Raw genomic sequence first — 16,967 nt, 5'->3', positions numbered from 1 at the left:
TTGGTGAAATGTGGAAGACCATCGAAGAGATGGTTTGTAGCAACTCCATTGTTGGACCTTTCGAGTTATCTGAGATTGTTCGGATTTTGGGCAAGGCTAAAATGGTTAATAAGGCAGTCTCCATCTTCTACCAGGTCAAGGCCCATAACATGTAAAAATAGAAAATTGTTTTTACAAGTGAACCCACACTATGTGATTCTTAGCGGTTTGATCATATTTTGATGACATAGCACAATTAAGACCGTTAGCAGCAGCTAGCAGCGGCTGCTGCAAATAAAAATCCAAAAAAAAAGGGGCAAAAGCAGGATTTTTGTTCTCGCCTACACGGATATCCCCCGTGCAGGCTCGAAAATGTGGCACGTGTTCCCTATTGTATCCAACAGCTAAAGATAAAGGGTACTTTTGTAATTGAATCATTTAGGTTAAAAGACTTTTTAAATTTACAAATTACGTCCTTGTTAACAATGAAATTTACTCAAGAAGGCCCAAATAACCCAACGATCTAAAAAACGAGGGTTCTAGTGTTCAACCTTGACCCAAAATACACTTATCATCACAACTAGATTTTTAGGATTTTTTCATCGTTTCCGGTAAGATATCCCCATTTTTTTCATTTTGATTTCCAATTTCTTTTGATTTTCCCATCGTTTTAGGTTGAAGATCCCTCTTTTGCTCACCTCTACTTTTTTCTCTCTCATGCTCTCTGACTTCTCTGTATCTACCAAACTTCCTCTTCCTAAGGATAGAAGTGGTGGGAGAATCCACATCTGAGCCCTTGTCCTTTTATGTTTTGTTTGATTTTTTCACGTTAGGCATGCAAGTTCCATAGCTTTTAAATTGGTGTTGTTGGAGTTCCGTTCTTTGAAGATTACGGAAGGGTCAATTTAGCATTTGAAATTCCTTATTGTCTCACTATGTGCTTAGCCGTAGAATCCCTCTGCAGATCCTATTTTTCCAACTTCTAGTCCAAAAGCAGATCGTGTGATGGTGGGTGTATTTTGGGTCAGGGTTTAGGGATACAAGACTGCATTTCAGGCTCTGTTGGTTACTTGGGCTCATTGAGTAAATTTAATTGTTAACAGGGATGAAATTTATAAATTTTAAAAATATTTTAACCTAAATAATTCAATTACAAAAGTACCCTTTATCTACATCTGTTGGATAGAATAAAAGACACATGCCACATTTTGGGGCCTACCTGAGGATATCCGTACAGGTGTGAATAAAAATCCGCAAAAGCAAGGTTTTTTTGCAATTCCGCCTAAGGGTGTCAACTATGTGCCGGAACCGTACTGAACTATGCCGTCTAGTACCGGAGGTACCGGACCATTCAAAATTCAATACAGTACGGACCAAAACCGAATTTCGAAATTTGGTACGGTACAGTACCGGTTTCAATTGTAAAAACCGATGGTACATACCAGAACCGTACCGAATTTCTGTACCGGAGGTATGTACCGATTATTGTACCGAAATTTAGGGTAAAATTGTAATTCAGGGTAAGGTTAATGTTTGCCCTATTTGCTATTTCTCACTCCGCTAAGTCTCGACCTCGACAGCGGACAGCATCGTCTTCGTCTCACTCTCATCCTGAATCAGTGAATCCCTGATATTCTCCAGAATCTCTACCAGCAATGCAGCAAGATAGAGCAAAATCTCTCATCTCAATCTCTCGTCTGTGAATCTCTCATCGTCTTCTTCTCACGATAGAACAAGCTCTGCTAGCTGCAGAGCCGCAGAGGTACCAATGTGGCAAAGTCCAAAGCCAAAGGGCGACTAAAGGAATAGAGATTAGAGAGTCAGAGACTAGAGAGATCGAGACGAACAAACAGGGTAAGCCGTAAGTGGGTATAGAATTTGTATATTTTTTTCCTTCTTTTTTCCTCAATAGCAGTACCCTGATTTGAGTTGTTTTCTTTGTTTTATGAATCATACGAGTAGACTGAGCAGTATCTGCGATTCTTTCCTATGCTACTTTACTCGGTTATTGCTTCTTCAATGGATCATTTTTGCTACTGTTACGAGTTACGACTTCACTTTTATGTAGCATGTAATATGTATATCTTTTTCACTTTAGTGTTTACTGTGGTTGGTTCTTGGATTCTAGGATTTTTCGCTTTACTTTGTATTTGTGTCTTGTCTTTCATAGTTCGAGCAATGCCTGATAGTCCTTTTTCTTTTGATTAAAATTTAACTGGGTGTTAAAAATCTGTGTCTGCTTTGTCTTGCCGGTAGTTTCTAGTTTCAGGGTTTTCAGTTTGCAAAATATGATGGCCGGTGATCGGCCTCAGCACCCAATGGTCCTTCAAAAGTTTTCTTTCCAGTTATGTGCCAACACACCATGGTGCCTTTGATAGACCAGCTATTTCTGAAAGGTGTTGTTCATATGGGAACTTTTGCAATTCAAATTTGCAGTCCCCAGTAACACAGGCATGCAACATGAAGATTAGTCTATCCGTGGTTTCCTAAGCTACTTCACCAATCTCTGTTCAAGTCCCCCAGGAGAAAAGCTCCACCAAAATTGCTTTTAATATCCTGTTGGGTGCTGCAGCTCTATTTAAAATTGCTGCTTCACCTATGGAGTGTCTTAAGCTTTTGATTCAAAATCAAAATGCTGGGAAGGCAAGATGCTGCTCAAGCCATTGCATTAGTACGGTATCTATATTATGACTTAGAATTATAACATATACATCGTATAACTTCCTTGCCTAGACCATTGGTTTCATCTTGCTGCTCAAGCCATTGCATTAGTATGGTATCTATATTATCACTTAGAATTATAACATATACATCGTATAAATTCCTTGCCTAGACCAGTGTTTTCATCTTGCTGTCTGTCCTGGGAACATATATGCTTTTGCTTTCAAATCTGAACTCCAAAAGTTTGCTGCCTAGGGATATTTAAAACTTAGCAGTGGGGAATGAGGTGGATTTTTGGCAGAGATTCTAGTTGGAATTCTTAAATATGTTATGTAGACAGCTGTTTTGTTTTGAAGGTTCTTTATCCCTCCTTAGGGATTAGGATCTGATTGTAATTTATGGTTTCCCAGAGGATCTGAGTAACCTTAGTACTAGTTAGTTTCAAGGTTTGTCTTAGAGTTTGTTTGAGTTTTTGACTTCAGCTAGTAGTCTTCTATTATCTTTTACAAATACAGTGCTTGTAACCCTTGGAAGACATAGTTTTGGATGAAAGTTTGAGTTGATATCGATGGCTGCCAAGAGAAGAATACATCTCCCAGTCCCTCTGATAATTATTAGTTGCTAATTCAAGTGTTAAACAACTGGATTTTGTGGCTCCTTGAGTGTGTGGATCCTCATTACTTCAAATTTCTGCTGACTGAAACTCTTAAGGCTGAGTTTTCTTTCTACGTGTTTTAATGACTGCTTTTCTTATTTAATTTATATTCTTGCATGTATTCAGGCTGATATTGACAAAGACCATACTGATTGGGAGAAACTGAGCATGCTAGACAGCTAGAGAGACTTATGAATAGGAGGATTTTCACTAGTTGGTTTATGGTTTGTGTGTGTTTTTGTAATTAGCTGGGTTTCAGCATGCTAGACAGCTAGAGAGGCTTATGAATAGGAGGATTTTCACTAGTTGGTTTATGGTTTGTGTGTGTTTTTGTAATTAGCTGGGTTTCAGCTTTATATTTTGGTATGGGTTTCGTGGATAAGCTCATGTACAATATCTTGTGTTGGTATTCTCCCTCTTGAATTCTTCTTTGCTCTTCCTTTTCTAGGTTTTTATTTACAGTAGTTGTACACAAAATACAGGTGGGAATCCTCTGAATTAACTTCCCCACTGTAGTCAAACTTTTGTAAATATGAGTTTTAAAGAGTTTCTAGCTAGTTAACCACAGCTTTTCAGTGATGAGCTTCAGCCTTCACAGTTCACATGAATGATGCAAAAGAAACTAAAGCAGTGAATGTGATATATTTAATAAGTTGTTGGATACATCTTCTTTAGTAAACCAGGTATTTTTATTTTATTGAATGGATGTAGACATGTAGTTATCTGTGGTGAGTGATTCAAATCAATAACCGTGAGTCTGTTAGTCTGGTGACTCAATAATCTTACTTGTTAATAGTTATTTTGATTGTGCGTGAAACTGATTTTGTACAGAAACTGTATTGGACCGCACTAGAAATCGTGTTCAAACCGTTTTCCCATACCGATTGTGTACTGAAACCGTACCGGACCATTTTTGCAAATATCAAAATCGTACCGTACCGTTTAAATTCGGTATAGTACGGTTCTTGTTTTTGGTATTCAAAGTTGGTACCTTACCGAATTATCGAAACCATACCGATTGAAAAGTTCATTATTACAACCTTGTTTGCTTTTACCTGTCACTGAACTTGAATGAATGTGTTTGTTTAGAATAAGATCTTTTATAAGTATAATAAATAAAATCTGATCTAAAGAGGTGTCATGTTTTCTTGGTGATTATGAATTACTCATGTTTGAATTATAGGCGCATAATAGAATGGTTATTTATTAGCTATATCTACAATTTTATGTTTAAATTAGACCGTACCATTACATATATCGATCATTTCCATACCCATTGGTACGTATCTATGATACAAAGCAAAACATCTCTTGAAATCACCAGACTGATACATTACCAATACACAATACTTTAACTGCTTAAAACTGATTCTGCATTTTACTGCTTGGTCATTCTTGATTAGAAGCCCAAAGCTCTGAAATTTTGGTGAACTCTCATGTTTGATGACTCTTCATTGAACTGCAGCTTCCGAACAAGAGCTTGCAGCCATAGAGATGGAGGCCCAGAAGTACCAGATTGACCTTGGCAATCTGATGGCATACGATCCACATCTCAGCTTCTCTTCTCTTCCCTCTGACAGGTTCGGATTTCTCTTTTCCAAGCTTATCTTCATTATCTTCATTAGATGTTTCTCTTATGTACATCGGAAAGGAAGTCTATGTCTGTCATTATGTGACTTATGTTCTTTGGTTTATGCGATCTTGTTTTTTCTTCTACCCCCATGCTTTTAGGGCCTGTTTGGTTACATGAGTCTGGAGATTTCAAATCTATTGAGTCATAATTCTTAAAATTAACTATTTGGTCAGGGTCTATGGAATGAAATCTGTGGATTCATCCTGAAAAACTGTTTGGTTACTTGAATCTGTGGATTCATCCTGAAAAACTGTTTGGTTATCCTGAATCTATAAATTGAAATTTGTGGATTCATTCTAAAAAATTGTTTGGTTATCTGAATCCATAGATTCCAAAACATTGACTATAAAATTTGATTTTTTCCCTTATCCTAACTTATATATCATAGAAAAACTTGTTTGGCTTTTATCATTGATTCTTATTGTAATTTTTGTTATTTGAGTTATAGAGGGCTGAGTTTTTGCAACATTGAAAGGAAATATTTTTTATGATTAGGCATAAATCCTATATCCAAACAGTGAATGATAAGCCTCGACCAAAGATTATTTTTGAGTACTAGGGAAGAGCACGTCATTTGATGATACAACTGAACTCAAAGATTCTGCTTTTTCCTAAGAATCCCAGTGCGAAACCAGACCTTTTGAATCCTAAATGTCGGATGGAATACCATATCCATATCCACTTTGTTGTTGGGCTAAGTATGTCGTTGATTTCCACCTTGCTTCTTCGCTTCTCATGTGGGCGCCTGGGAGAAGCTCGCATGCCCACGATCATTTTCTTTCCCCTTTTCTAGGATTACGCTTTGTGACCGCAAAGATGGAAAAAGAGTTGCACATAGAAAAATATCATTTTTAGACCAGAAATAATCTCAGTTTAATCCGGATTCACTGTTTTCAATTAATGTATCTAATCAAAAGAAAATTTGAAGGGTTAAAAGTCTAAACGAGAAATGGAGTGATGACTAACGCATACTTTTGCCTTTGCTTCTTTACTAATTACAATTATGCTCGTCTCACTTGCTTCATTTTCAGAGAATACAACTTATCTACAATGTTTGTTACTTTAATTGTTCATTTGAGTCCTTTTCAGTTTAGATCATATCTACTACCAAACAAAACTTGCAAATCATATCACTCCTTATTGGTGTGTTATCTCTACGACTTTTAAATAGACTTACAAAGCAAAATGGGGGTAAATACAACAAATTCTGGTTAAGTTCAAGAATGTCAGCCCCTTCCCACTTCTAATCAAGAAGTTGATATATAACATTACCTACCTAACTGAGTTTGAACAGTTTAAGGTGAAGACATTTGGGCTCACTAGTTGATATTTGATCTCAAGTTTAACATTACCTGTTGATATATAACATTACCTACCTAACTGATATTTGATCTGCTCAAGCCCCTTCCCACTTCTTCTTGAGTGACGTCTGAATCAGTTGGGCTCACTAGTTGATATTTGATCTGCTCAAGCGCTCAAACTGAGTTTGAACAGTTTAAGGTGAAGACTATGAAGTCAGAAGACAAACCTGTAATGAGGTTGAAGATATACATTATGAAAACACCATTACACAAAAGAAGGTTCAGCCACTGCTCATATACTGATCCAGCCCAAGACATTGGCTTTGCTGAGAGGTGAAGAATCTTTTGTATGAAGACGGATACAAAGATGACCAACCAGTAGTGATGATCAGCCACCTTCTTGCTGTTCCTATGAAGTTCTACAAATATTCTTTTTTCCAAGTCCCTAGATAATAAGAGATGGAGCAGATCCATAAAACTTGCTTCCTTAGGCTTCAGAACAAGAAATTTTCACTGAATCCCTCATTGCAGTTGCAAGCCATGGAGAGAGAGAGAGAGAATAAGGCAGAGTAAGAGGAAGAAGAGACTGGTTCAGGCTTCAAAGTCTGAAACTCTACACACCCTAGGAAGCAAAATGTACTGTACTGACAAAGCAAAATGTACTGTACCTATATGACTTAACAAACTAAGAGCAGATCCATAAAGTGACCTACAAAGCAAAATGAGGGTAAATACAACAAATTCTGGTTAAGTTTAAGAATGTCAGCCCCTTCCTACTTCTAATGAAATTACTGTCAAGAAGTTGATATATAACGTTACCTACCTTGAATCAAGAGACGTTAAAACAAAAATATAAACATCAAAAGTAAACTTGTCAAGTAGAAAATAACAAAAGATAGAATTGCATTGTTCAACTAAACAGATTACGGGGTAAGCTAGATCCATTGCCACCAAGAACACGGTCTTCATCGTTGTATCCAAGAACTCCTATGCATCGGCCTTGTTGTTCAGTAAATACCTTTTTGCAGCCATTCTCTGACGGACATCAAGGCCAGGGAGTGCCTCAAGTGCTAGTGTGAGCCTTTTCGAGATGTCTGGGAGATATTCTATGTCAGCAAACTTGTCAAATGCATTAGCAAGCTGCTTCAAAGGACTTGCTACCTTGTCAGCCGGAGTCTTGTCCTTCTTCTTCTTCTTACTTGAAGACTCTAAGAGAGCATCTGATGCTGCCCTAGTACGACTTGCAGCCTTTGATCAGAAGGGGTTGGTTGAGAAGTTAAATCATCATCATCTCCATAATGTCATATCCATCAAGTTTATATCCTCCGTGTGTGTGCATCAGCTGGTGTGCTGCATCATGACCAGTGGCAATTTCATTGCCAAACCATGCCAACACATCTCTATGGATTTGAAGGACTGGGTGGTCCTTCTAATACTTCTCTTTGGGCTTTTGCACAAATGTAATATTAACATGTCAGTTGCTAAAAATGTGTTTTCAAAACCATTTGAATGCAAATGATGAAAAAGTTATTGATTAAAAAGTAAAATTTTTATACCTGAAATCCAACCCATAGGTGTTCTGGTCCATCGAAACATGAATTTTGATAATTCCATCCCAGGCCACTACACTAGATTAGGTCCATTAGAACTTTAATTCTCAACCTCCACACCCGGTAGTGGTTTTTTATTTGGTGTGGCTCATATGTAGTTTGTAGAGCATTGTTTATCATGGTTGCAATTTCAGCAAAGTGGGCTGGCTGAAGGCCGTTATCCCCACCTTTGCTGCACCTATGATGGGTCACTAGGGTCTCCCAAAAATAGTTGGACTGAGGCCTTGACCACCTGACATTATCCTTCTTTTTGGCTTGTGACTCTTGAACTTGTGATTCCGCCATCTAATTCCAAGAATAGATAATAAACCAAAGGATTACATTTTGTTACCTAAATTGTTTGAGATCAATCATCAATACAACTCATTACAAATTATCAAGGAAAAACTCGTCATGATTTTGAGGGGAGATGATGCTTATCTCAAATTGATAAAATAAATAAATAAATAAATAATGTGGGGAGGGCACAGGGCTTCCCAGAAACCCTTTTGCCAACAAACAAAATCAATCGTGTCCTTTACTGTGGATTTAAAGCATGAAAGGGGTAATAAATCAATGTACTATTGTTTGGTAATGCTATGTTGGTATTTCACCATAATTTATCTGATTCATGGATGAAAGGTAACATCAGCAACTCATACATCATCAAGCACTGCATTGAACAACAATAGAATTGAAAAGAACGGTTTTCCAAGGCCACCCATCACAAACAGCACACAGCTAGGAAAGAAGATAACAGCTGTGCAATGTAAGAACTCAATAAACCGCTAGTAAGTAGCATGGCACTCTTAAAATCAGAAGAAGTGTTCGCACCAACAATAACTGTGTAATGGGTTGAACATGGATTTGTAATGGGTGTGGTGGGATTATCAGTTGCAATGGAAGTGGGCTGATTGTTGTAGTTACAGTTCTCCTTTTCTTTCTTCCCACCGTATAAGAAACTTCTGATCCATTTGCTAGTCTTCTCCATCTCTGCCAAGCCCCAAACCAACTAAGAAACCATAACAGAGAAGAGAGAGCTCATAATTCTCTCCTCTTTGATCCTCATCTATTAAGCTTGTGTTACAGGTTTAGCATGCTTATGCGTGATGGCCCAGCAGGGAAGGGAAGGAAAGGGAAGCTGTGAGGAAAATTCTAGCTCTAACGTTCAAGAAGATGGATACCCAATAAATATAACCAATTTTTGGGACAGCAAGAGAGATGAATTTGAGAATAAGGCTGGTGGCTAGCTTAGCCAGTACAGAACTTAAACCAATACTTTATTGACTAGACGTGGATGTGTAGAAGTTTGTAGAAGCCTAGACTGCAAAACTGGTTGCTACTTTGAATCAGATGTTCAAATTTCAGACAGTGGAGATGTTGATATTCCCAAATTCGATTCCTCCAAGTGCTGTTCATGGTGTTAGACCTTCAATCTGATACATACAGTATCAATGTTGAGGTTCCTGGTTGTCTTCTTCACTTGAAGGGGCCTGTGGGTGTACCATTTGGGAGTCATCCCAGTCCTTTGTGGTGGCAAAATGTGTCTCCTCTGTTGCCATATCAGCTGAAGTGGTAGACACGAAAGTTCTTTGTGACAGTTTGCTACTGGCTAGGAGCTTTGGTTTTACTCAGATTGTTTGAACTTATAAAGCCTTGAATTCTTCCCCACACTCTTTGGGTTGGAGTGCTATAGCCAAGGTGACAGAGATTGGTCCTTGGCTGTGTCTTTTAAATCGTTTCTACCATTATGTTAGGAAGAGTGATAATCTCCTTATCAATATTATGTTCTGAATTAATCTCCTTCATGGCAAATTGCATCTATTTCCTCTTCAGTTCAGTTCATCCTATTCCACAACTTTTAAAATTTGACCAGAACTAACACACTGGGTTCATGTCAGTTTCATGGGAACTCTGAGAAAACATTCTCATCATAACTCCAACGTTCAGGTCACCCTATAATCATCTCCGCATGGGTTGTGTCTGAATCAGGGTTTTCACGGTCTAGGTTTTCTCCTTTGCTTATGTAGTGATTATTGATTGGAGTTGGTTTTTTATTTGGTAATTTGGTAGAATAGGACTTGAAATTGTTCCTGTGAAATTGGCACATGTTTAATCCCACCTGATGATTCTCAGCTGTACATATCATGAATAATAAACCCCTTCATTATATAATTGATCTCTAAATTCAGATTTCAGTTCTCTGATCAGAGACTAGTCTTGAATCTCATGATGCTAGAATTAGTGTTCTGAATGACGAATATCTATGATGTGTGATAGCAATACAAGTGCTAGTATCAACAATAACAGTCATGACAGCAATAGCAACAGCAACAAAACGAGAACTAATATTTGGTATTTGAGATACATGGATTTCAATTGCAGGTGTGATGAAACAATTGACACCATTTGCAAACTGTGATCATTAATTAATGCTATTAGTTTGAATATGTTGAGTTCTGGAAGATTGCAAACCAAACAAAAAAGGAAAGAGTAGATTCTATTGCGTATTTTCTGTTAGATTTGGGTTTATTTGGCTTTCCTTTTTGGGACAGCTTTAGACCTTAGCAGATTGGTTTTTACTTTTTGGAATGTATCTAAAATTAGTGGGAGAGATTCCATCATTTATGAGAGCTGATTTTAGGCTTGTACTCATCAATGAATAAAGCATTCATGAGGTGAGAGACGCTGCTGCAGAAGATGCAATACAAGTCTTACTACAAGTCTACATCTTTTATTGAACGAAAGTACAGCAAAAATAATAAGGCAAATTAACTAATCTCAAAAGGGAACTCTAGATTCAGCAGATTTCTTGTTCATACAACTTGACAATCTGGCCAAGTTTCAAAATCTCCACAAAGAACTCATCTACGATGCATTCATGTTACCAAAATAAATAAATAAAAGAACTCAAATCACCAGAGAAAAAATAATAATAGTAATAACAACAACCATTGAGCATAAAACACAAAACACAGAGCTCTCACAAGAACTTTTCAGGTTGATCGAGGGTTTATAAATTTCGACAGAAACTATTTAGCGGAAACAAACTGCAGCAGTCAAAATGAGAAAAAAAAATCATTGAAATCTAGTTAGAAGAAGATGCAAGCAATGACCTACAATTTTTTGCTGCTATTTTCGTTTGAAAAACCTTAGTATTCCACAATCAAAACCAAACCTCCCATTGAAGAAGATGAAGAAGAACGAAGAAGCAGAAGAAGATCTACCTTTTTCACTGCTATTTTCATTCAAAAAACTTTGGTATTCCTGAGTCGAAACCAAAGCTCGCATGTCGTTCCGTTGAAGTCGTAGATTTCCGTCAAGTAAATTTGGTGAATGTGCAAATTCCTGTTGCTTTTATAGTTAGGGTGAAAAAGGGTGAAATCTCTGGATTTCACCCCACACCCAAAAATCTTGAGATTCACGATTTTAGGCTAAAAACGTGAATCTCAATATTTCGTGAATTTGCCGATTCACAGTAAGAATCAGTAACCAAACAGGTGTAAATCTTCCATTTATGAATCTAGAGATTTGAAATCTCCAGATTCAAGTAACCAAACAGGCCCTTAATCATTTTATGATTTTTATGTTGGATTATTATTATTATTATTATTATTATTATTATTAATTTTATTATTATTTTAAAACTATGCTTGAAGTTATGTTTTGGGTTTCAGATTCATTTTAACTGGCACCTATTCAGTTGTAGAAGCCAAACTTGCCCCCCAGTAGGGAATTATTGATAATAACTGTTTAAGGTCAAATTAAATATTGACAGCATTTCAGGAGAAATAACCAGTTAGCAAACCACTGATTGTCCTAACAGAATCTCTCCCTGGAAAATCCCCCCTCTTGTTTCTTAGCTGAAAAGGGAAGGGTTGATCGAAAAATTCTTGTGTCATTGTAATCAGTTTCTCATAGTTTTTAGATACTACAAAACTAAGTCCAGAATAACAAACCTTGTTGTCATAATGTCATGGTAATGAAGAAAAGAAAATCTGTCAATTGTGTATCTCAAGCTATCAATTTCTTTAGATACGAGAATAACTAAATTTAGGATAACAAGCATTATTTTTATGGAGACAAGGCAATGAAACAGGAGGAGAAACAAGACCAGTGACAGCAACAGAACAGAAGGAAAAAAAAGAATCTACTTTGTATGACTTACATGGTGTTTATTAAACAAAACAGAAAAAAAGAACCCATGCAAACCTTCCGCATAAATTCTCTTTTTCTAGATGGCATCCTGACAACTATGATAACCAGCGTTGTTTATCTTCAGAACCTAAACTGAAAGTAGTTTGTTCACTATCGAGCAGATGACCCATTAAGTATATGTTTAGCCCATTTAGGGAACACAAAATTATGCTGAAAATAGGTTCTTGTTACAGACAAAATATTTTAAGCTTCTTGGTTGTTATGTATTGCTTGTGAGGACATATGGGAACTTAATGTGAAATAGGTTCTTGTTACAGCCAAAATATTTTAAGCTTCTTGATTGTTATGTATTGCTTGTGAGGACATATGGGAACTTAATGTGATCTTTTTGAGTTTATATAGGGAAGAGTTAGTTAAAGAATGCCTCCAGAAAGGCACTGAGCTTGTCCAAGCAATTGCGGATGTTGTTTTCAACTTGCATTCAACAGAAGACAGGGACGGGCCTATTGTACAACTACCTCCACCAACAACAAGATTGCCCAGAGAGAAGCATGTAAGCCTTTATGTCCCTATTTCTCTCTCTTTATCTTTGCAACCAATACAGACTAAAATTTATTCTTCATATTTTGAAGAGTTCCAGGAACCCAATCATTTATGTCACTCTTGTCAATATGTCTTTGCCCTTGGGTCAGTAATAACCTACATGTATTAATCCCTAACATATAACTTTTGTCAGTAGTACCTTTGTTTCTGTGCATCATTTGACTTTGATTAGTATAAGTTTGATATACCCCTGTAATTGAAAAAAATTCTTTTTGCAAGGGATGAGTTTATGGTTTCTCATGTCAGCTCTCTTGTTTCCTTTCCAGCTTCCAAAACCAAAGCCACCTACCAAGTGGGAAAAATTTGCCAAAAAGAAAGGTTAGTTATGCAGACTATTCTGTGATATGTGTAGGCCATTAATGCTTTTTTAAAAATTTATTGCTTCTTCCTAAGCTGCATAGTTTAAAGTGGTATTCTGGTCTCGCTTTGGTGCTTGATACATTTGTTTGTAATGTCATGAAGGTATAAAGAACCATAAGAAAGACAAGATGGTGTTTGATCTACAAACTCATAAGTGGAAGAGGCGCTATGGCTATGATCGTGTTAATGATGACAATGATGTACCCATTATTGAGGCCAAGATGACTGACGGTAAATGATTTGAACTTGCCTTCCCCTTTTTTTGGTAATGAACTCAAAAGTTTGGAGATTTTAGTCGTATTCCTTTTTAGTTAGAAAATAAATTAGTAAAGAAAATTAATTATGACAATTGTTTTGTGAATACTTTGACTCGGTTGTATGCATCAAATCTCATTAGTATGAAAACAATGTTTTCTCTTTTTCACATGAGCAAAATGCTGTGAATACTGTTTGTATGGGACAGCCTTTCATGCCTCTTAAAACTTTTAACCCTTTTAATTTTTGGGGGTGGGGTGGGGGGTGTTGGAGGTGGGTGAAGACATACCAGTGCACAAGGCTCCCATGTTTAGCAGGGTCCAGGAAGAGTTAAACATGTGCAGCTTTACCCTTTTCCAGTACTTGACCCTGTGACCAATTGTTCAGCAAGTGTGCACTTGACCAATGTGGCAAGCATATCCTTCTTAAAATGTTGATTTGTCTTTGTTAAAAAAAAATAAAAAATTGTAGATGCCTTTAGTATCTATTTATTATTATTGTCAATGTTTAAAATCTCCCATAGGCAAGATTGCACTATCTTGAGACATCTTGTTTGGATAAAAGAAATAAAAGAAATATTTCTTATCCATTTAGAGGATCAATTATGGAGGTTGCATTGGAAGGATTGTCTAGTAGCTGATATTATGTTTGATGGTCGTTGTATCTGTTTCAACCATCATTTGGGAACATCTTGGTCCATGCAAGTCTCTGCATTTATAACTTCATCCTTTCTTGTGCTGAAAGTGTCAAAGTTCGGTCTTGAATTGGGAGTCTTGCTGCCTTTTGTTTTCATTTTTTGCTTTGGTTGGAGAATATACTGCAAAACATGTTTAGGTGTGTCAACGTGAGTTGGTTAACATGGTGCTCTGAGCCTCTAATTGTTATGCCTTACCGTATATGCTTCGGAAGCTTCTGTATGTATGCCTATCATGATTCGGGAGTAATTATCATTTTGAGGTGTCACATACAATTTCATAATGGATTTGAGATCTTTAATTGTATCATGGAGATTGCTTTGGAAGCTTTAATTAAACAGTTCCAATGGAAAATGTGTGAAGGTGATTACTCTTCTTATGGTTTCACTGTAACTTTCTCCAGAGCCAGGAGTGGATCCATTTGCCAAGAGACAGGAAGAAAAGAAAAATCGAGTTGGGAAGCAAGAAAAGAACCGGTTGCAGAATTTGAAGGAAGCTGCAAAAGTTGGTGCCTTGCCTAGGTTTGTCCTTGAAACTTTTCTATGACGTGCCCTTTGCTTGTAAAGTTACATAAATAAACATCGAAGAGTGAAAGATCTGGAATGTTCTTTGTCAGTTGCATTCTGAATTGATTTTACCTAATATCTCCAAGCATCAAACATTCTCATTTTTAATCAGCACGTTTAATGTCTACCATCTCTCCATTGTTCAACTTGATCACTGTGGCTCACAGTTCACCATCCACATTTGACTACGTAATTGTAGAGCCTGTTCACATTCACTGGTACTTTAGGTAAGTAATTTTGATTTGGACTTGGTACAATTTAGATTCCAAACCATGGCCTCGTGTATTTAGGGTAATCCCTAATACGCATTATTGGCTGCAAATGTTGATTTTGTGTTCTCATTCATTTGAATGGTGCTTCTCATTCAGTTGTTCTAGTGCCAAGATAACTTGGATATGAGTTGAACTTTTAATCAAGGATCAGGTCCTTGGTTTCGATACTGGTTTCGACCAGCTAGAAATTGAGAAATGGCTGAGATGGGTTGACACCAGGGAATTTAGGGGTAAAACTTGACGTGTAATGGGCTGTTGGTTGAGACTGCCTAAACTGCCAAGACTTGTTGAAAATACTAAAACTGGGTTGGTTAAAATTGGCTAAAACTTGTCATTCTTGAGTATATTGGTGTGAAACAATTGATGTCTTCGAAAGACTGTCGTAACAAGTCGAAACCTATCAGAACTAGTTACTTTTTAAACTAATAAGCCCATGCTTTTATCATTGTTCAATAGAATCCCAGAGTGAACCCTAATTTTGGTCCATCTTAGTCGAGATTTGAATCATTCATTTAATTGGACTTCCCTGCCTCCTTCACCCTTTCTATTTTTAATTCTTTTCAACTGTTAAACTAGAATTAGTTGATTGCATTGTTTGAATCCTGCTTGAAGTCATGATTACATCATTAGCATTATCCGACAGTACTATCTTCAATTTTTCCCTTAGTTTTTAATAAGCTCTAATAAAGCATTTCTGGCAGCCATGTTCAACTAGCTGCCACAGCACTGCCCATAACAGGAACCCGAAGTGCACCAACTAAAGTCAGTAAAGACGAGCTGGGGAATGTGGCTGGAATGGCCGCCACTGCAACAGCCAGTGGTGGAAAGTTTGACAAGAAACTTGAAGGAGAGAAAGATGCCAAACATCCCGGGAAGCATCGCAAGGTTTGTGTGCGCAATAACAATTCCCTCTCGGACACGGACCACACCAACTAATTTTACGCCTTATGCATACATACATGATTTATTCATTTATCTCCTTTATTTTGCCACAGTTCCTCCCCGTTGCTGAAGGATCTGGAATGGGCACACGAGAGAAGCAGCAAACGGAGAAGGTGCTCAACAAGTTAATGTCCAAGCACTCACATGAAATACTAGATGTTAATAAGGTGAGTCAGCAAATTTGCTACGTCTTCTTTTTGGTGTCTCAAAATTTCGTTATCCTTACTGCATCTCCCGTTAATGTTTTGGCTTATCTGAATATTTTGTCTTGAAATAGGCTGTGACAATGTTCAATGTGAAGAAAGAGAAGAAAAAAAGAAATCAGCAAGGCAAGTCTACTTCGACTTCAGACAAATTGAAGCCGAAAAAGAACTTAAATAAAAAATCATCAAACAAGGGATTTTCTAAAAAGGGCTCATCAAAGAAGGAATCAACAATGAAGAGAAAATCAAAGTGATAGCAAACCGGTGTGATAATGTGTAAGGTAGCTTGCAGATCTTTTAGACTAACATCCAGAAAAAGAAAATTTTATTGTATCTTATATATAGTATGAAGCGCAGCTGTTTTTTTTTTTTTTTTTTTTTTTTTTTTTTCATTTTTTTTTTTTTTAATTTTTTATCTATCTGATGTTTAACTTAGCTTCTTAATTTTTTCACATATCAAATTTTGGTTCAGATTTGAATTGCTAATGCACTTATTTATTATTTTTTTTGGGGGGGGGGGGCACAAGAGCTGTTGCTTTATCCATCTGGGGAAAAAAAACTTTATGGTTTATATCCTAATCCATGTCTTGATCCTGTTGAATGAGGCTCTTACATGGCTATGCAAAGACTGATCATCCGTAGCTGATCTCTACTCGGCTGTCAAATGGAATTATTCTTTGCAAGTGCTTGGAATTGTACGGCATAAATTTAAGTTAATGTTGCAGCTGAAGTGATTTCTTTCAAAAACTGTTAATCATGGGAACTATTGGTGCAAGTAGTGGTCTTGTCAATGTAGCCTCATTGAAGGATTAGTATAATTTACAGAAGTCGATGGTGATCCCATGTTTGGGCCAAAGAGTATGCAATCGTCGTCAATGCAAGAAACAGAGGAAAATTTATGCCAGTACTTGCACCAATGGAGCGTGGGGGCTATAAAATTGTTAGGGACTTGGGGCCTATAAAATCGTTAGAAAGTGAGGTTAGGATTTTTGTTACCTATGAGATGGAAAAAGGTGCATTTAGAGGAACAAAAAAACTGCAGCACTGTTCTTTGTAAGAGCTTTGAGACTGATGAAATTCCATCAATTTTGGGAG

At 37.0% G+C, this 16,967-nt stretch overlaps 1 protein-coding gene across 1 annotated transcript; it reads left to right on the top strand.

The window, feature by feature from the left end:
• Nucleotides 1–1,532: 1,532 nt before the first annotated feature.
• On the top strand, nucleotides 1,533–16,240 carry LOC149022182 (ribosome biogenesis regulatory protein homolog). Its single transcript, XM_089150356.1, has 9 exons — nucleotides 1,533–1,833; nucleotides 4,761–4,875; nucleotides 12,379–12,529; nucleotides 12,846–12,897; nucleotides 13,042–13,170; nucleotides 14,293–14,410; nucleotides 15,429–15,612; nucleotides 15,723–15,836; nucleotides 15,947–16,240. The coding sequence occupies exons 2-9, from the start codon at nucleotides 4,790–4,792 to the stop codon at nucleotides 16,124–16,126; spliced, it is 1,014 nt and encodes a 337-aa protein (XP_089006482.1). The 5' UTR covers nucleotides 1,533–1,833; nucleotides 4,761–4,789; the 3' UTR covers nucleotides 16,127–16,240.
• The last annotated feature ends 727 nt before the right edge of the window (nucleotides 16,241–16,967 follow it).

The sequence above is a fragment of the Hakea prostrata genome, chromosome 3 (assembly GCF_041222555.1).
Source record: "Hakea prostrata isolate BN-2017 chromosome 3, UWA_Hpros_2, whole genome shotgun sequence".
Lineage (NCBI taxonomy): Eukaryota > Viridiplantae > Streptophyta > Magnoliopsida > Proteales > Proteaceae > Hakea > Hakea prostrata.
The sequence above is the reverse complement of the archived record's forward strand: the minus strand, read 5'-3'. Positions and strand labels throughout refer to the sequence as shown.

Excerpts from the sequence above, each read along its gene's own strand:
- LOC149022182 (XM_089150356.1), top strand. The coding sequence starts at position 4,790 with ATGGAGGCCCAGAAGTACCAGATTGACCTTGGCAATCTGATGGCATAC. Across the intron at positions 12,898-13,041 it reads AAAATTTGCCAAAAAGAAAG|GTATAAAGAACCATAAGAAA; the intron begins GTTAGTTATGCA and ends AATGTCATGAAG. Across the intron at positions 15,837-15,946 it reads AAATACTAGATGTTAATAAG|GCTGTGACAATGTTCAATGT; the intron begins GTGAGTCAGCAA and ends GTCTTGAAATAG.